Source organism: Misgurnus anguillicaudatus, chromosome 7, assembly GCF_027580225.2.
Source record: "Misgurnus anguillicaudatus chromosome 7, ASM2758022v2, whole genome shotgun sequence".
Lineage (NCBI taxonomy): Eukaryota > Metazoa > Chordata > Actinopteri > Cypriniformes > Cobitidae > Misgurnus > Misgurnus anguillicaudatus.
Genome location: NC_073343.2, coordinates 4,650,277 through 4,670,810, shown reverse-complemented (window position 1 = coordinate 4,670,810; position 20,534 = coordinate 4,650,277). Strand labels below are relative to the sequence as shown.

The 20,534-nt window shown below is 36.7% G+C and overlaps 1 protein-coding gene across 2 annotated transcripts in view; it reads right to left on the bottom strand.

Moving 5' to 3' along the window:
• Positions 1-20,534, bottom strand: part of LOC129418142 (protein phosphatase 1 regulatory subunit 37) — a 62,319-nt gene that overhangs the window by 32,864 nt on the left and 8,921 nt on the right. Inside the window, exons 5-11 of one of the 2 annotated variants that reach the window (XM_055173065.2) lie at positions 20,333-20,433; positions 20,033-20,152; positions 17,828-17,975; positions 14,091-14,246; positions 10,589-10,701; positions 3,353-3,494; positions 3,101-3,267 (exon numbers count right to left, since the gene is read on the bottom strand). In XM_055173065.2, coding sequence (XP_055029040.2) covers positions 3,101-3,267; positions 3,353-3,494; positions 10,589-10,701; positions 14,091-14,246; positions 17,828-17,975; positions 20,033-20,152; positions 20,333-20,433 — 947 coding nt within the window. The remainder of the gene's footprint in view (positions 1-3,100; positions 3,268-3,352; positions 3,495-10,588; positions 10,702-14,090; positions 14,247-17,827; positions 17,976-20,032; positions 20,153-20,332; positions 20,434-20,534) is intronic. The other variant, XM_055173066.2, reaches the window with a different exon arrangement.

Here is a 20,534-nt window from a genome sequence, read left to right as displayed (position 1 = left end):
CGCTTACTTCCTGTAATGCGTCACACGAGCAAGCTCCTGATTGGATAACGCGGTGCGTTTTTCCCCCAAAGTAAAAATAAATTTAACTTGTGAGTTTTCCGGGGCACCGATCAATTTGGGCCCTTCACGTGAATGAGGCGGAATCATGTCTGCTGCGCTAAATGCCTCATCCGCACCACGAGACCTCCAGACGGGCGTCGACGCGTCTTTACATTGACTTAACATTGCAATCACTCACGCTTGACGCCTCTACCACGGCTGGTCTGAACGCAGCATTACGAGTTTGGAACAACATGAGGTTCAGTCATTAATGACATTATTTTCATTTTTGGGTGAACTATCCCTTTTATCTCATTGCCCTTTTCTTTCCTTTGGGTAGGCTCTCCTTATGAAGTTCGTAAACTGTTCACATGTGAAGCATGAGAAATAACTACAGTATAAGCACCTTGCTAAAGACATGAATGACTCTCACAGTGGTGAACTTCATAAGACTTCCACAATGAATATTTTACATCTGTAAATAATTTATAATAAACACCAAACAGGGCAGTGATCAAACAGAGTCGGGCTTTAACAGACTTGTACTGTAAACAAAGACCCAAGGACCGACATTCCCTTCCTCTCTCTTAAATATGCGCATGCAAAATCGTGCCGCACACACGTTTCTTTTGAGGAATGAAATTCTCGCTTTTCTCAGACCCCAGGAATTTTACGAAACTGAATCAGAACACTTGATCTGACCACCCGCTGATTTCTGATGGAAAGATTTGCTTTTTAATACAATCGTCCCTCGTTCTGCCACGTTGTGCCCGGCCCAGACAAATCTCAGCAGCGTGTGTTCTTGTACCGCCACAGTGAAATGTCTCATTCTCGATCGGTTAAATATCACCCTGCTGTAATCTATCACGGTGAAAATGTTAATAACACTGTCCTCCGTTTCTGCTGAGCTTAAATATGACACATTTATACACGCATTTAAGACAGATGGCGCGTTTTCTGGACGTTTATCGAAGAAAATATATTTTTAAGACGTAAGTGATTGACGGGACGTAAACATTAAAATTAAAACAAATGACTGGAATAAAAACTACAACAAGATGAGCTTTACAAACTGTTGAAGACAGCATTTCTTCACAAGCAAATTTTAATTAATGCTTTAACATGCAAATCAGATAGACGAGATAAAATCATGACAAACAGATGGTAAGTATTTTTTTTCTTTTCTAGCAGTTCATCATGATCTTAAGTTGTGGCATCATTTGTTCAGGGCTTTTGCAACGACGCGTGTGAAGCAGCACCTCTATAAGATCATCGACAACTCATAGACCTTTGCCTGACTTAGATGATAACTTTTTGGCCTATGAACTTGATTGGTGGATTATAAAGTAGGAAATGGGAAATTTGTCCCAAACACAAATTTCTACAGTACTGTAGGTTGAAAAAGGGAAGACAGGACACCAAATCTTTTGTGGGTGAGTAAAGTAAATTAACATATAGACAATGCAACAGTGCAAATATACAGTATGCAAAAGTATTGGCCAAAAATATTTTCAACATTCATAAAATCACATACAAAATTGCGGAAACCACTAAATAAGCACAAGCAGTAGATTTTGGTTTTGGACAAAATATATAGTGGATGCCTTCTCTACACACAGCAGCACAATTCACTTTTCTATACAGTAGCTCATCTTAAACAGTTTCATTTTTTGTCCCGCTCAATCTTTGATTTTTAATTTATCATCTATAAAAAAAAAAGGTAAAAAATGTCCCTAACTGTCACTGGGACGGTACACTTTCAAAAAGTATACCTTTGCAATTACAGAGTTCATATTATTACTTAAATGGTACATAATAAAGGGTTAGTTCACCCAAAGATGAAAATAATGTCATTAATGACTCACCCTCCAAACTCGTAAGACATCCGTTCATCTTCAGAACACAGTTTAAGATGTTTTACATTTAGTCCGAGAGCTTGCTGATCCTTCACTGAAAATCTATGTACGGAATGCTGTCCATGTCCAGAAAGGTAATAAAAACATTCTCAAAGTAGTTAGAATGTGTTGAAGCATCGAAAATACATTTTGGTCCAAAAAGAACAAAAATTAAGACTTTATTCAACATTGTCTTTTCTTTTGGTTCTGTTGTGAACCGCGTGCACGAGACTGAAGTCACATGACTGCAGTGACGCGGCTGACGTGTTATCTGGTGCGCCCCAGCTTTTTTTGTGTCCGAGCTTCATTTACAGTCTGAGGGAGATGCATGCTATAAGTTTGAAAAAAAAACTTTGCAAACATGTCTGAGGATAACACATCATCCGTGTCACTGCAGTCACGTGACTTCAGTCTCGTGCACGCGGTTCACAACAGAACCGAAAGAAAAGACAATGCTAAATAAAGTCGTAATTTTTGTTATTTTTGGACCAAAATTTTTTTTTGATGGTTTAACACATTCTAACTGACCCACTGATGTCACATGGACTACTTTGATGATGTTTTTATTACCTTTCTGGACATGGACAGTATACCATAGATTTTCAATGAAGGGTCAACAAGCTCTCGGACTAAATATAAAACATATTAAACTGTGTTCTAAAGATGAACGCGTTTGGAACGACATGAGGATAAGTCATTAATGATATTATTTTCATCTTTGGGTGAACTATCCCTTTAAAACCTCCAGTGACACTTGGTTTATTTGTTTCTGACTGTTTGAAAACCTTGTTGGCAGCATTTACATTTATGCATTTGACAGAAACCTCATTTTTTTATGAAATGGAAAGGTTTAAAATTGATTAATTTTTTTTTTTAAGAAAAAGAAAACTCATGTTTTTGGGGAACCGCCAGCTACTGTATTTGTTGTCCAGCTTGGCAAGGCTGAGCGATCCACTAAACAAGCTTAAACCACAAACAAGTCCAGCAAACCAGCTTTGGCTTGTTTTCTCAGCAGGGTTATGATGTGGCACTAATGGGCTAAGCCCCTGATGGCATTTATGTCTAGTAACCTTCTGCTGATGATTTCTAAAACTGAGAATAATCTCTATCCAGAATTACACTCACATAATCAAGATTAAGTGCCGAAATCACTGCTGACATTTTACCTTCTCCTCTTTGAGGTGCTGGTCCAAATCCAGACTAATGAGTGAATGGTTGATCTTTAGGCCCAGTGTCAGAGCCATAAGCCCTCCGGTGAGCACCTGGTTGTGACGTATGTCCAAGCGCTGGATCTGTAAGTTCTCTGCAAGGATCTCAGCCAAAGTCACAGCACCTTGTATTATGGATAGAAAACACAGACTTAATTATAAGGTAAAGAAATGTATCAAAAGAGGCGTGCAAAAAGATGAAAATCATACCCTCACATGTTATTCCTGTAGATGCTAAGCCAAGTTGCAATAAAGAGCGATTGATCATGAGGGACTCTTTCAACGTGTGAATGCCTCTGTTCTCAAGGTTGTTTTTGTCAAGGTTTAATGTTTCGAGCGTTTTTAAGCGAGGCTGAAAAAAGAAAGAAAACAGGATGTTTAAGAAAACGTGCACTATCGAGGATGTTTTTAAATCACTTTGTATAATTCAAAAGTGGCCTTTTTCTGTGCATTTGAATCCTATTATGGATGGTGAATTTCTGTCACTTTGAGAGCTTTAAGTGTCACGCGCGCCACCGTGGCAATAGATTGACTCTCGAGAGCATATTAGCCGTGCCATTTATGAACCACGATTAGCAGCCGTATAAAGCAGGAGATAGAGGCACACATGAGAGAAAAGCCATGTTGCATAACATAACATACATCATGCCAGCTCGCCACACTTATTATTATCACTTAGTCCTATGCTTTAAATGAAAAAAAAAAACACAGACAGCTAAAAAGACAAGCCCGGAGATCGACTAACAGTTCATTTGTGTCATTGTTAAAACATTCAAGCACGCTAACATTCACATACGCACATACACAAGCCTGATCTCACGGGAATTCGTATTTTACGAGTTGGCTATTTGTACAAAGTAAATCGTACAAATATGTATGATTATTATAAAAAACTTATAATGAAACCACACCCCTAACCCCAACATCACATGGGTGAAAGCAAATCACATAAATGTGGTCACACTGAAAAAAATTATTCATTGAATTTAATCAATTTTTTTAAGGTAAGTGGTTGCAATCAATTTATTTAAGCTACATTTAAACAAAAGTTTTATATTTTGTTTTACGTTACTAATCTTTTTTGTTTAAATGTAGCTTAAATAAATTGAATGCAACCACTTACCTTAAAAAAATTGATTAAATTCAATGAATCATTTTTTTCAGTGCATATGAATTAGCCATCTTGTAAAATACTCATGAATTGCCATGAGATTGTGTTGCACACAAACATAGATACTGTAGTAGACAAACAGAAAGACAGATTAATGTTTAATGTGTTTATATGCTATATACTGTAAAGCATATTGGTTTTCAATAATCTCTGCTGTTTTAAATGGGATGGGGAGGGATTTATTATTTGTACACATTTTGTAAACAAACCTGATATGCAGTATACAGTATAAAAATGTGCTCACCTTAAGCTAATCGCAGCAGGTCGCAGGAGAAAAATGTCATAAGGACTTGAACTTTTTTCTCATGTAGATTTTTGTGCGCGAGTTTTTCTCAGACATGAGCTGATGATGGCACAGAACCGCCAAAATTTGATTTTTAGCTTACAATGCCCAGCTGCGCCGAAGGAATAATGAGTGACATATAAACCTACAATACTGTATGCTTACTGTATAACCATCTTATAAAATTTGTATCTAATATGTACCATACTACAAAAAAAAAAAAACTCTTTTATTTTAATAAACAGAATGTCTAAAACCAAATATAAACGTATTGAAAGGTATGCTGGAGACTTGCCATTGGCTGTTGTATTGAATAAATAATGAGGTGAGTCTAAGAAAGGATTACAGAGGCTATTTTGGGGATGTTCTACTGTAAATATTATTTTGTTTCATATTATTATGTTTTTATATGATTACAATTAATGCAATAATGCGTTAAAGGAATAGTCTACTCATTTTCAATGTTGAAATATGTTGTTGCCTTGACTGGGAGTTGTTGATGCATCCCTCTATCATCTGTGTGCGTGCACGTGGGCGCTGGAGCGCGCTGCGACGCTTCAGTGGCGTTTGGCTTGGCCCCATTCGTTCAGTGGTACCATTTGGAGATAAAGTTAGAAGTGACCAAACACATCAACGTTTTTCCTATTTAAGACGAGTAGTTATACGAGCAAGTTTGGTGGTACAAAATAAGGCGTAGCGCTTTTCTGGGCGGATTTAGGGGAGGAACTATGTTTTGTGGCGTGGTGGCACTTTTGGGAGTACTTCGACTCGCCTGAAAAGTCCGCTCCCCTTCTCACTCTCATAATGGGAGAGGGAGGGTGTTACTGCGCCGAGTCGAAGTACTCCCAAAAGTGCTATTACACCATAAAATGTAGTTCCTCTTTTAAATCCGCTTACAAAAGCACTATGTTTTATTTTGTACCACCAAACTTGCTCGTATAACTACTCGTCTTAAATAGGAAAAACGTTGATGTGTTTGGTCACTTCTAACTTTATCTCTAAATTGTACCATTGAATGAATGGGGCTAAGCTAAATGCTATCGAAGCGTCACAGCGTGCTCCAGCGCTTACGTGCACGCACACAGATGATAGAGGGATGTATCAACAATTCTTAGTTAAGGTAATAACATATTTTAATATTGAAAATGAGTAGACTATTCCTTTAAATTATATGTTCATTGACAGAGAGAGAGAGCGAGAGTGCCCATATTGTACGTAATGAAAGTGCTCAAGTTCACATATATTTTTTGTCTTAAATAAGTTTGACCAATCTGATCTCACGAGAATTCGTACATATTTTATGAATTGGCTAATTCATATGACTTTATATGAAGTTAAAAACGTATAATTCTAATGAAAAAACAACAACAACGAAACCCAACCCCTAACCCCGCACCTAACCACAACCTCACAGGGGTCAAGGCAAATCGTACAAATACTTACGAATGTGGTCGTATGAATTAATACAAATTAGCCAACTCGTAAAATATGTATAAATTCTTGTGAGATAGCAGTGGTTTGACCATACAATTAGGGGGGCATGCTGTGTTGGGGCACTGCCCCCCAATGCGCCACCTTGGCCTGTATTTGTAACTACTGATACTGAAGTAAATTTGATCAATAAAATGATTCATGGCCAGAATTACCAATGTTTATGTTTGCTGTTAGCACAGTGGTAGAGTAGGTTGTAACAACAGCACTCTGTGTACTTGACACTAATTACTACTTCTTCTACTTCCTAGACAGTCTACCCTAGACAGATCAGTAATAAATAGTAGATTTCTAAACTACATTCATTCGTAGCAGATAAATATAGGAATACTACAACATAGTCTGAGACACGAACATGTTAAAGATATAAAAACGAATTGTGTAAAATACATCCGGTCACTCATATACTGTACTGTATGTACATATCTGGTTTTGCAAAAGTATTTTTTGTTTAAAGAGCACCTATTTCATTGCTAAAAAGAAAGTTATTTTGTGTATTTGGTAGAATACAATGTGTTCACATGGTTTATGGTAAAAAACACATTATTTTCCACATATCGTACATTTTTGTAGCTCCAGATTTCACTCCTATCCTGAAATGCATGGATTTGAAAAGCTCTGTGACCCTGATTGGCCAGCTTATCTGTAAGTTGTGATTGGTCTGAATACCTCTGACGTCAGCAGGAAATGTGATGCTCTTTACCATGTTTGAAAGATTTGGTTGCTAACAGGAGTTAACTTGCAGGCTGTGAGTCCTAATCGGGAGGAATTATGATAATGTTGGTATTGTTTACATCACCAATCCCAGGAAATAAACTGTTGCCTACAATCTGTGTGTTTGTTTTAGTCCAAGAAAAGAGGTTAACGTTGGAGACGATAATTTGCGTCATCGTTTACTTTGGGGTATGTACCTTTGCATATTGTTAGCATGTACGAATACACACTTATACAAAAAAGGAAATTTAAAAACATGAATCGGACAACAGGTGCCTCTTTAAAACGTGAAAGTTTTGGATTGGGTCAATGTCCTGTATTTGGTGTATTAAAGGAACAGTATGTAGGATTGTGGCCAAAACTGGTATTGCAATCACAAAATTTAGGGGCTAAAACTGATACTGCAATCACACAACTGGTGGCCAATACACAAAATGACAACATAGACATCAGTTGAGGGCTGCAACTCCACTTTTTAAATGACAATATCCTGGCCAGACCACTGTTGTCAGTGATATAAGTATTTGAAATGAAAATGATTTCTTAATGTCTAGTGACATATCAGGGCCATTTTATGATTAATTGATATAAATTTCTTACATACTGTTTCTTTAAGTTTGACTTGGTTTAATATAAAAGATATATATAATTTGAATGAAAATAATAAATGTTTGTTTTTAAAGAAATTTACATCACGTCTATGTAATAAAGCCAAGTTTGAAGACAATCACATGTTTGATTTTAAGAAAAATATAATTCGGTTAATGTAATTTGGAGTATATTGGTTTAATGTAATAATTTTATGTGGAAATTTGCCACGCAATTAAAATACAGTCAAACTGATGACTGATGAGGCATTTTTTTAGTGTAGAACCAACTTAAACTTTTTACTGTGTACAGAATACATTCATATTTTTCTTGTGTTGTTTATTAGTATTTTCCTAGATTGTCATTTATTGTACATTTATTTTCATTTTATTGTCTTTGTTATTTATATTTTTTTGGTAACACTACGATAAGGTTGTATTTTCCAGCTCCCCTAGAGTTAAACATTTGATTTTTACCGTTTTGAAATCCATTCAGCCGATCTCCACTTTTAGCATAGCTTAGCATAATCCATTGAATATGAGTAGACTATTAGCATTGCGCTAAAAATAACCAAAGAGTTTCGACATTTTTCCTGTTTAAAACTTGACTCTTCTGTAGTTACATCGTTAAAAGTTGCGATTTTCTAGGCTGATATGGCTAGAAACTCTCATTGTGGCGAAATAACTAAGAACCTTGCTGCTGTAACATAACTGTAGCAGGCGTAATGATATTATGCACTGTCCAAAAATAGTCCCCTTGGTTACTTTCCATAGCAGGGGACTATTTTCGGGCACTGTGTAATACCATGGATTATGCTAAGCTATGCTAAAAGTGGTACCACCAGACCCGGAGATCAGCATAGTGGATTACAAAACGGCAAAAATCAAATGATTAACTAAAATGAACTAAAACTGAACAATCCTTCTGCGTCATTTAATAATTTATTATTTTTGTTAATGTTCATTTCAGCATAGCATACTGTATACTGCAATAGAATTAATCTGTCAACCTGAAATAACCGACCGCCTCAATCACCTAATTTCTCATTGGCCAGACCAGGATCGACTGAAAACAGCGGATAACATTGTGATTTAATTATGTTCCTTTGACAGCAGAGACTTGTGCGTCTGCCCAAATAACCCTTTTATTCGTTCTCTCTCCTCTTATGCCTTTAAAGAAACCCCAGGAAAAAAGAAAGAAAGGTTAATAACAGCCCTTCCTGTGTCATATTCGACACGACCAGCCATTGGACTAATTATATTCATTATGGCCGCATAGATGTCTACTTATCCTTCTTAATGACAGACCACATAAAAAAGCTCTCTAAACACATATCTATTATTTAATCAAACTGTTCCCATTTGGTACAGGCAAAGCTTTATTTTTGGCCTGGGTGAATTCTCGGTGAACACGCCAAAGGCCGAGACAAGAGAAAGCAGGCCTTTAATTTGTAGCTTTGATTTGAATCGCCATTCAGATGACAGAAAGGTACAGTTTATTCTGACAATCAGAGCCGCTGAAGAGGAATAGATATTATTAGGGATTAGAGATGAGCTTTCCTGTGAAGATGAGACAAGCTATTTCCTTTGGTTCTCTTTATTCTCTCTGTGTGTGTCAAACTCTGCCGTAGACCAAAAGAGAGAGATATCCAGTAGCTGTCTTGTTGATGTGTTGGGTACTTTTTATATGCAACCAAGTAGGGAGCACACGTAGTGTCACTGCTTGTATTTACAGTAATGTAACTGACTTAAAGTAAAATCTCATTGTGTTCACTGTTATGGTTTATTTTAAATAATTAGAGAATTATGAAGAGTATAACTAAGGTTTAAAGCTCTATCTTACACCCGGCGCAATGCGGCGCAATGCAGCGCAATGCGCGACGCAAGTGTCTTTCGCTAGTTTCCACCCTAATTTTTACGTTTAGCGCCGCGTTGTTTAAATAGCAAATGCATTTGCGCCCCCTTTGCGCCCATGGGCGTTCTGGTCTGAAAAACGAGGTGTGTTCAGGCGCATTGTTGGCGCGTTGCTATTTTGAGGCAACTAAAATAGACTACGCCATTGACCAACAAAAACCTGGTCTAAAGTCTAAAGTCAATGGCGCAATATGTGTTTTGTTATTTAAAGAGCGCATTAGTAATAATATGCGCCTATAAACGGGAGGACAACGCAGGTTTGCTTATCACAAAGTACATAAATGCGCAGCAGCACAAAAATGCTTTTAAATATGAAAGATTAAAGGATTGAATTTAAGAGATTATTATTGAGTCTCTTGGACATATTTATAAATGAGGACTGATTATGAGACGTCAGAAGGCGTAAAGAGCTGCTTTACCTGCAGCCTGATAAGTAAATAAATGCTTTGCTTTAAACAAATGCATCTGTTTTTAAATGTTTTTTTTTAATGCTACCTCACGGATTTATTGTATATGATGTACCTGTGGATATGGTGAGATGAGAAACATTTGTAAGTAATGCTTAAAAAAACTCTTTGCTAAAAAAACCGCTGTCCAAAGTGCTGAAACGTGAGGAGAGCCGTTTGTAATTTCTTTATCTCCTGTTTGTTACAAATAAAGTATTTTTAGAGTACAAACCTTATCTTACATACTTGTAAATTATTTTTTGATGATATTGGATAGCCATACATTTAAAGCAATTAAAAGCGTGCTTTTTACTTCCATGACTAAAAGAAAACGGGTTTTAAAGGTTTTAATAAAAAAATAACAATTTCAACATAAGGGAAAAACAACACAATTATTTAACATTAATCTTAAACTGGGGATCTTCTACCTCCGCTTAGTTTTTCAGTTTACAAAGTCCGTCATCTAAATAGGGATTAGACATAGCGCCAGCGTAACTTGCTTTTAAAGGGAATGAGAGCTGTGACTCTCATTGGTTTACTGCACGTTACGCCTAAAATACTCCCATTACAATAGGACCTACCCTTTTCGACCATGCGCTCGGCGCAAAAACGATTTTTCCCGTCGTTAAATTAGCAAAAGTGGATTCGGACACGCCCATTTAGACGTTGCGCTGTGCGCTTAAGACAATGCGCTTAGATCGTTAAAATAGGGCCCTTAATCTACTAGATGTGTTAGCTACTTTTTCAACTTCACTGTTTTTATCACACTTCAGAAGTGCTGTTGTAATGATTAAAATTATATAGGCCTATCTATTATCTTGCCTGAGAGAAAAATCTCACCAGAATTTTCTGTAGATGGCTCATGCCAAGATGAGTGATTTGATTGTTACTCAGTATCAGCGTTTTCAAACCGGTCTTCTGAAAGCTCAAAGCGTCGCAAATTTCCTCCAGACCTGAGGAGCAGATATACAGTACAGTGTGCAAAAGTCTGAGGCCACCATGCCACCATTAGATTTTTTGTCTTTGCAAAGTTATGTTAACCAGATATTTCTCAGTCTCTTTATTACAACAGGGAAAAAAATTCCATGCAGTGTGAAAAAAACAGAAAAACATATAGGCTAAAGTGTCAAATTTTTAATGTGACCTCCTCTTGCACTTGAGCAATAGCAGAAACCTGCACATACCTTTTAACCACAAATACTTATTTTTCACTGTCTCTGTAATGCACGCCCACAACTTTACGGCACGCATTACGTTGGGACGTTGAAAATATTATGTGTGGCGTAGGCGGAAGTCTAATTTTCTCCTCCAACCTCAAAATTGTTCGACATCGTTGTTTTAGCTTTTATTTGTTTATTTATTTATTTTAAAAGGGCATCTTACTTTGTCTTTGCACGTCCGACTTGTAAACTCTGGATCTGTCCTACTACCAATGCCAAGTGTGACTTTCCCAACGTCACTATGTAATGCGCGAAGTAGGGATGGGACGATTACCGGCTTCATGATTAACCACAATAAAATGTCCTGACGGTTAGTATTATCATTTAAAATGTACTTATCATTACAACCGGGTTTGATTACCGTGATTTTGAAAACTCGCGGTAAATCCTGTCCAGCCAGAATCAGTTTGACGCAGTCACGCACATGCAACATAGTTTTTTGCACACTCAAAAAAAAATTTTTTGCACCTTGTCTAATTTACTTAAATAAAACAAGTTAATACAACACAATATTTAATTTTTTTGTCTCAACCTATTTTTATAATGTTCAATCTGCTTAAATTTTTTAAAAAATACATGAACTAAATCATTTTATATTGGGAGCACATTAATGATTTTTGTTGCTATTACTGACTGGGCCGTGAATCGGTATTTCCCAGCATGCTTTGCATGCAACTGCCTTTGGAGAGTATTTTTTTAAATTAAGTGTTATTTTATGCATTTTTAGGTAAAGAGAAATACTTTATAGTGTTTAATGTTGGTTTATCTTATTGATTTAGAAGAGTTTGTGTTATATTTTTACGAATTGTTTGGTTACCATCGTGCAGAAGAGTAGCGCTTGTGGTTAAGTTGTGGATGTGACGTACGTAGTTCTTTTAAAGAGCACTAACATGTGTCTCTTCTCACATGTTCAACCAATGTGTCATTAGCATGCTAACGTGTGCTTATGCTAATTAGTATTATATAGAAACTGACAATTGGTTTAACTAGACTTTTTTGCTTAAATGAACTTGTTTTATCTTTGTTGAACAGACCAGAATTAATTGCGTGGAAAAGTTTTCCTTAATTGAATTAAGTTTATTGAACAAGATATTTTTATGAGCAATGAAAATATATTTATTAAAATGGGGCAACAAAAGATTATTTGTTTAAATTAACTTATTGTATTCTTGTTGTACAAGCCTAAACTAATTTCGTGGAAAAGTTTTCCTTAATTCAATTATGTTGAATGAACAAATAATTTTTTTGAGTTCACAAGAAGGCATTTAAGGGATAATGTATCGTATTCATTCACAGTAAACTTATTATATTTATTTATTTTTTTACCACAAAAATTATTTCAGGGACATGAAATATTAAATTGTTATTTTCAAAAAATAAAACTTTCAAAAAATGTTTTCAGTGTGTGTGTCAGTTCTTTTTGAACACTTCCATCTCATTTTAACAAAACCATGATAATATTGATAACCGTGATAACTTTGGTCACTATAATCATGATATGAAATTTTCATACCGTCCCATCCCTAGCGTGAAGCATACCTGTCAACATTGTAATTTGAAAATAAGGGAAAATTCCCGAACCCTAATAGCCCCCCTGTAATTTCTACAGTTACTTACAACAAAATGCCCAGTAAAATACCATAATTTTCATTTCCAGTTCTGTAATATATAATATGCATTATGGGTATTAACATTTAACTTGCAGTGATTTACTGTGATTTTCTTGTGATTTGCGGTAGACTGCTGTAAAACAACAGCAGTAGTGCTACTGTAGTTGAATAAAAAAGCATATTAAATGGAAAAATAAAATATCTCTATGAAATGAAATACATTTTAATTGTTATGCTTTTAACTAAGAAAAAGAATGCCAAGGTTTTGTCGGAGGAGACCAGAAATAGAAAACGGGAAAGTGACAGAATAAAAGGAAGGATGAGGATCAATATTGGGCAAGTGTTCGCTCGCTGGCGTGAACTAGAGGAGGTGGGTGTAATCTTTTTTTTTTACGTGAATTTTGCTGGAGGTTACTTGAGGAGTGTAGCAATAACTTTTATCAAGTGACTGTGTGGCACTGCGGTAGTGTTACGGACCTACGACATGGGCAACCTGGGTTTGATTCCCCTTTAAGGCAATGTATTTTTTAAAACTAGGTTACAGTAAAGCTTTTATACTGTAAAATGGAACTGCGGTAAGGGTATCATACTTTAAAACATGTACAGTTATGGTACTGTAATGGGGCAGTTACAGTAAATCACTGGCAATAAAAAGTTTTTTTTTAATTTACTTTTTTCTTAAACACTTTTTTTATTTAAATCACAAATCCACTTAACTTTGATTTTTTTTTTATATATCACACCCCTCTGCGCCACACGCATCTGCCCACACATTTAAATGTGCAAGTTGATGTATGCGGGCGTAGGTGCACGCAGCTCCTCATCCTCCACCAATCCTCGGGATTGGGAAGCTTTTTTCTTCCTGTTTCATTGGTGGGTGTCATTTGAGTGATGTTACAGATATACTGCCCCCTGCTTAACAGTAGGTGAATTTAGCAAACATCAAATATGGCCAGAGGGATTTTGTATAGAAAGACTAAAAATACGGGAGAAATACAGGAAATTATTTGAATAGGATGATGGCGGGATATACAGGTAAAATACGGGAGAATCCCGGGAAAAACATGAGGGTGGACAGGTATGGTGTGAAGTCGTGGACGTGCGTTGCAGAGCTAGTGAAAGATAAGTATTTGTGGTTAAAAAGTATATATATATATATTTTTTCAATGATGACCGGTCGTTTCACTAGATAAGAACCTTATTCTTTTGTGGGATTATGTGGAGCCATTTGAAGCTGCATTAAAACTGCAATTTGGACCTTCAACTGCTAATCCCCATTGAAGTGCACTATATGGAGAAAAATCTTGTAATGTTTTCCTCAAAAACCTTAATTTATTTTCGCCTTGAGTGAAGAAAAACATTGTGAGTAAATTATCATACATTTAAGTTTTAAAGTGAACTTTAAAACTTTGCTAAAACAACAAACATGGTGGTGGCCACAGCATCTTAACCACAAGAGCCTTAATCAACCAAGCAGTGCACAATATCTTCATAAAAAGAATGGGAATATACCTGAATCAGTTATGGGATTGTTGCTTAGATCCAAGATCTTGAGAATGCTGTTGTATTTCAAGAGGTCGCCAAGTTGCAACGAGTCCTGGTAGCCGTTGAAGTTGTTTTCACAGAGGTACAGCTCCTGCAAAGCAGTGTTCTTTTTGAGAGCACCGACTAAGGGAAAGAATGTAGAAAGAGTTTCAGTAAACAGTGTTTTGTCAATGTCCAAGATGTCTTTGTGCCAAATAACTACGCTTTACGGCATACTAATATTCCAGGAATAAAGGAAACCAGACAAGAATGGAATATAGAAGATTTCTGTGAATGCCCACAGCGGTTCTTCCAAATCCTAACAAAAGATTTTTACAAAATTGACAACTCTTAGGTTTTGAAAGACTAACACTATTATCATTTTTATTTACATCGCTGTGATTATCACGCTTGTCATTATAATAGTCAACATCATTATGTGTCCCTTTCTGGGCCAAAGAAGCTTTCGTGGGCTTTTTGTCTGTGGCCTCACAGAGTTGTCTATCCGAATCAATGTGCCAGATTTGATCAGACCCTTTCGGTTGCATGCAGAATGCCAACATCGTCATCATACACAGTGGGAATCAAATAGGAGGATCGTTGAATCGATCGGAGGGACTCCACTGTGCGAGCCGGCGAGTCCCGCAATCAGGGCCCCACCGATCAATAGCAATGATCAGAAGCTGGGCGTCCCGCTGAGAAGAATGAGGGGGCGGCCGAGTGGCCCCAAAATATCAAATGGATCCACATGCTACTTAAAGAGACAGAGCCGTGAAGGCGGAGGATGTGCCACTCCACTACTCCATCTCATTTAAGGTCATTTTACTTAAGTCCTGCTAATGGTGCATGTCTACAACATGTTTTTGGTTTTCCTTTGTCTCTGTTTTTGTTTCCAACATTAGTAAGATGACACAACAATAGTTGCCTTCAGTTATTACACATTGTTAGGGCATGTTACTTTAAATGCATTACCTTTTTTCATTACACACATAATATCACATGTTGAATGTGCATATATATATATATATATATATTTTTTTTTTTTTTCCGGACAGTGCTCATAGAGTTGCATGCTAAGTTAAGCAAGCTTTGTCTATTTATCATCTTTAAAGTAAATATTTTTGTAAAATGTAATGTGTTCAAAGTAAAAAAGAATATATGAAGAGTTTGGTTCCAAAACGCAATAAATCCATTTTGACAAATTTTGGTAAAAACGTGTTTTCTATACCAACAAAGTGACAAGAAGAAAACAACTATTTTCTGTTACAAACTTTCACACAGCATCTTTAGGTTATAAAAACATAAAAAATTCAAATCCACAAGTTGATTTTCAAAGATTTATTATAAAAACTGATTATTTTTTTCACAAAATGCAATAAATCCATGACAAGTTTTTATTCAAAATGCTATAAATCTATTGAATCAATAGCCTATATAAATGTGCATTCATCTTTGCCATGTTATATTCATTTAGTTGACTAGTTGTACACACTAATTAAAAATATAAACATTAATGTTATTAATCAAAACACTTACTTTGTCATATTAAGAACCCTGTCATTGCGGTTATACTTGACGTCTTCGCTTAACGTCTTTCACAGCGATCAGTTGTAAAATGTTTTTGGTCCTGCTCGATTTTCGTTGACTTTGAGTAAAATTATGTAAAGTTTTTCATAAGATCCTCTGGGGTCAATGTGTTAGCATGAGAAGCTTGATCCTGTCGGGAGAACAAGCACCCGTCTCCCGAGTGCCTCTCAGGGAAATTATTAGATGTTGATGGCTTACGTTTCTTTCCCATCACAGAAAACCATCACAGGTTTATATCAATGCAATTAAAGTATTATTTTGTTTTGTTTGTTGATCACAAAGTACAAAGTAGATGAGGAAAACTAGGACTCCATGTACTCAGCGCGCCGCCATTGTTTGTTTACATTGCGTGAATGGTGCGCTGTGGGATTTATTGCGTTCTGTAAAAAAGGGGGAGTGGCGTTTATCGCATTTTGGGAAAAAAGGGAGAAAAGATGACAGAATAACACGGCGGATATTGGATTTTGCGTAAAAGTAAGATTTTACTTTTAACTACTGACCTGATATAATACTGATTTTGGCAGTAACTCATTTTTTTCAAAAATGGCGTTTATCGCGTTTTGGAACCAAACTCTTCATATATAAATCTTTTTTTTTTTTAACTTTGAACACATTATATTTTACATATATATTTACTTTAAAGATGATAAATGGACAAAGCTTGCTTAATTTAGCATGCAACTCTATGAGCATGTGCACTGTCCGAAAAAAATCTACAAAAACTGTCACTGGGATGATACCCTTCCTAATATGACCTAATATGTACTATTTATGTACACACAACAGTATGCACCAATATGTTTTTTTTTAAGTACCTTATTCTGAGGTTTTCACAATTGTATTTTTAAGTAAATGTGAAAATTAAATATACATGTTACTTATTTAAAAGTAATTGAGGAATTTCTTGTGCTGTATGTGATTACAAAATGTAAATTATTTGTAAAAAAAAAAATTGGCTTGTGTTAAATTAATTTCGATTGTGTTCCTGTAGCTCAACTGGTTAAGCATTGCATTAGCAGTGCAATAGTCATGTTCGATTCATGGGAATCAGATCTTCCCAATGCAAATGTAATATTTGCTATTTCATCCTGGTATCTATGGTAATCTAATGACAGCATCCTTCACAGTTTTGAAGGACCATCACATCATTGCATAAGCTGAGTCCATAGTCCTGCGTCTTTTTTTAGAAGGCAAGCTCTACACTGCCATGATAAAGGCTCCGTCTCACAGTGAGCTGGCCGGAGTGTCCTGAGCGGATCGGTGCAGCAATGTGTAAAGTGACAGCAAGAAGATTAGGATATCTAATCCAAGCCCGGTCCGGCTGTTAAGGTCAATGGGCCAAAATCTGCCACTCCTTCCCTTGTCCTGCTTCATCTGTTCCTGCTGGCCGGGGCCGCTCATGGAGAACGCTTATTTCAAACACATGCTATCTGTACTTTTGGACTGGCATATTGCAGTATTCACACTAGAGTCAGTGAGGCAAGTCAGATTTTAGCACTTGTTAAAAAAGTTAAATCTTTGTGAACATTAGGTGTGATTTTTTTTAAGATAACATGCCTTTTGGGATGCTATTGTATGGTGTGCCAGCAGGTTTTTAAAATTCTGCTTGGAGTTGAAGTACTTATGCAGTGGCAACACTAGCTAAATCAAACCAAATGTCACAATAAAACATTTGGTCCTCCATAATTAAGGATATTAAATATTAGCACAGATCTGATGCATCTGGCAGATTTTGCACAATTGTTCCACCTAATCAAAGGCAACTATAGTTGTTGAATGCTATGAGACTGTTCTTATCTATTTTAGGGTGACTGCAGATGTTTCAAAAACAACAAGATCAGTGTTTAAAAATAATTGAAATATGGAGGTCATTAAACATGCCACATTTAAATAATCTTTACATGAGAAATATACTTTAAACTTAACTGTATGTACGTAATGTAAAGATTTAGGTTAGTGGAGAGCAACCACAGAAAAAAAGTATTGGGTAATGCAGTCGACCTCATTTCCCACAATGCATCTGCCAACATCATTAGCATTTCACAGCACCGGGTCATATTCTCTAGCCATGAGCACCCAAACTTTCTTCCTGTGTTAACTTGCATGCACTTGGAGTGGGTGCCGTGTGCTGGGCATACCAAGTGTGAAGAGGGGTTTGCCGCTCAGGCGGGTGTTTTCAAGGTGTAGCACTGTCAGCCTGCTGGTGAGAAGGGCTTTTGACAAGGTCTGTGCAGCAAAGTCCACCATGGGCATGTTGCAAGCATCCAGCCTCCACAGGCATCGACTCTGAAGAGACCAGACAGCAAGCCATCAGAAACAGAGAGATAGAGAAAGAGAGAGAGAGGCCCTATTCTGCCCTCAGTGCGGACCGTCCTCACTGTCTCATCAAAAACCGCCCTGTCTTAAAAAAGAGAAACGTCAAAACTGGAAAAACAATCCTGACGCGAGGTTCCTGCAAGATCTGCGGGCCATTCCTGAGTTTTATCCTTTAGTCCACCACTTCAAATGTGTCCAGATTTTTTCTTCTTTCCCTTTCTTGGGTTTCTGATTGATCTTGTATAATACCGCCTGAGAGCGTGCCTTTGGTTTTACCATTGAAGTCACCATGAGGTGATGTGGTCTTTCATCTAGAGTTCTTGTTAAATTAACATATATTGTCAGGAATTTACGCTGACTATAATCATATCTATTAAAATCAAAGTGTGAACATGGCGTCATTCAGCAGTGTGGACGTTTTTACTGTATCTTTGATGCTCAATAATTTAATCTAAATAGCACTATGAGATATCGGTTTGTACTCCATGCTGTTCTTGCTAATAAAAGGTAAAAACACAAAAAGAGCAGCAGATAATATATTCCAACTGAATTACTTAGGACCCAGCCTGTTGGGCAGTATGATTATGGGCTCTATCATACACCCGGCGCAATGCAGCGCAATGCACGACGGAAGTGTCTTCTGCTAGTTTCAACCCAGGGCAATTATCATTTTCATGTTTAGCGCAATGTTGTTTAAATAGCGAAGGCATATCGGAGCCTATTGTGTAGTGAACGGTGCTTCGACACATGGTGCAGACGAGCTTCTGGCGACCCGAGTTCGAATCCCGGCTTGAGGTCCTTTGCCAATCCCATACTCCTCTCTTCGCCCTATACTTTCCTGTCATCTCCTTAATTACTGTCTATCGAATAAAGGCAAAAATGGCCAAAAAAAGCTTAAATAGCAAATGCATTTGCGCACTGGTCTGAAAACGAGGTGTGTTCAGGTGCATCGTTTGCACGTTGCTATTTTGAGGCAACTAAAATAGACTACGCCATTGACCAACAAAAACCTGTTCTAAAGTCTAAAGTCAATGGCGCAATATGTTTTTTGTTATTTAAAGAGCGTGTTAATAATATGCGCCTATAAACAGGACAACAACGCGGGTTTGCTTATCACACACATGAATGCGCAGCAGCACAAAAACACTTTTAAATATGAACGATTAAAAGATTGAAATGAAGATTATTATTGAGTCTCTTGGACATAAATGAGGACCGATTATGAGACGTTAGAAGGCGTAAAGAGCTGTTTTACCTGTAGCCTGGTAAGTAATTAAATGCTTTGCTTTAAACAAATGCACCTATTTTTAAATGTTTAAAAAAAATGCTACGGATTTATTGTATATGATGACTTTGTAACTGTGGATATGATGAGATGAGAAACATTTTAAGTAATGCTTTTTTTAAAAAAAACATGTCGCTGTCCAAGTGCTGAAACGCTTTGGCTCTCCGCACGTTGGTAAATTCTTTATCTCTTGTTTGTATTTTTAGAGTACAAACCTTTTCTTGCATATTTGCAAATTATTTTATGAGATTACAATGATTATGTAGGCTATCAATACATTTACAGCAATTAAAAGCCTGCTATTTTTACTTCCATGACTGAAAGAAAAAGGCTTTTAAAGGTTTTAATCCAAAAAAATAAAATATATTTTTTATTTATATTTTTTTAACATTATTCTTAAACTGGGGGTCTTCTTCATCCGCTTATTTTTTCAGTTTACATAGTCGGTCATCTTAGGGGTTAGACATAGCGCCAGCGCAACTGGCTTTTAAAAGGGATGAGAGATAAGACTCTCATTGGTTTATTGCACGTTACGACCAAAACACACCCATTACTCATTAGGAGAATATGAACAACCCTTTTCGACTGTGCGCTTGGCGCACAAACCATTTTTCCATTTTCATTAAATTAGCAAAAGTGGCATCAGACACGCCCATTTAGGCTGTGCGCTTTAGACAATGCGCTTAGATCGTTAAAATAGGGCCCAAAATGTGCAAACAGCGTGGACATATTCAAACTCTACCTGTTTGAGAAGGTGTGACAGTGACAGCCAACCCGAGAACCCCAAGCCTGAATTTGAGGACACATCAAGGTGTGTAGCAGAGTCATAGTAGAGAAACATATCCAGCAAAGATGACGCTCCCTTGAGAAAGAAATCAATATTAATACATGAAGAGAACTTTAAATCAATTATATACCGAAACGATTTTGATCAAATTACAGGCTATAGGTATCATTACATACAATGGCACTATAAGTCTATTTCTTTTTGATGTCGATTTGGAGTTTTACATTTAAATGTTCATCACAAACGTGCACTTACATTTTCTTCCAGCTCAGCCCCCCGCAGACTGATAAAATCAAATTGCACTGATTTTAGGATCTCTTCGAGAGACTCACAGGAGCAATAATCTAACCGTTCACCTGGAAAAGCAATCAAAATTGAGATACCACACTTTACACTTTGGGTGCCCCTTACTCGACCGAGTGTCAAAGTGCTGCAACACATTTGGCATAGCGCTACA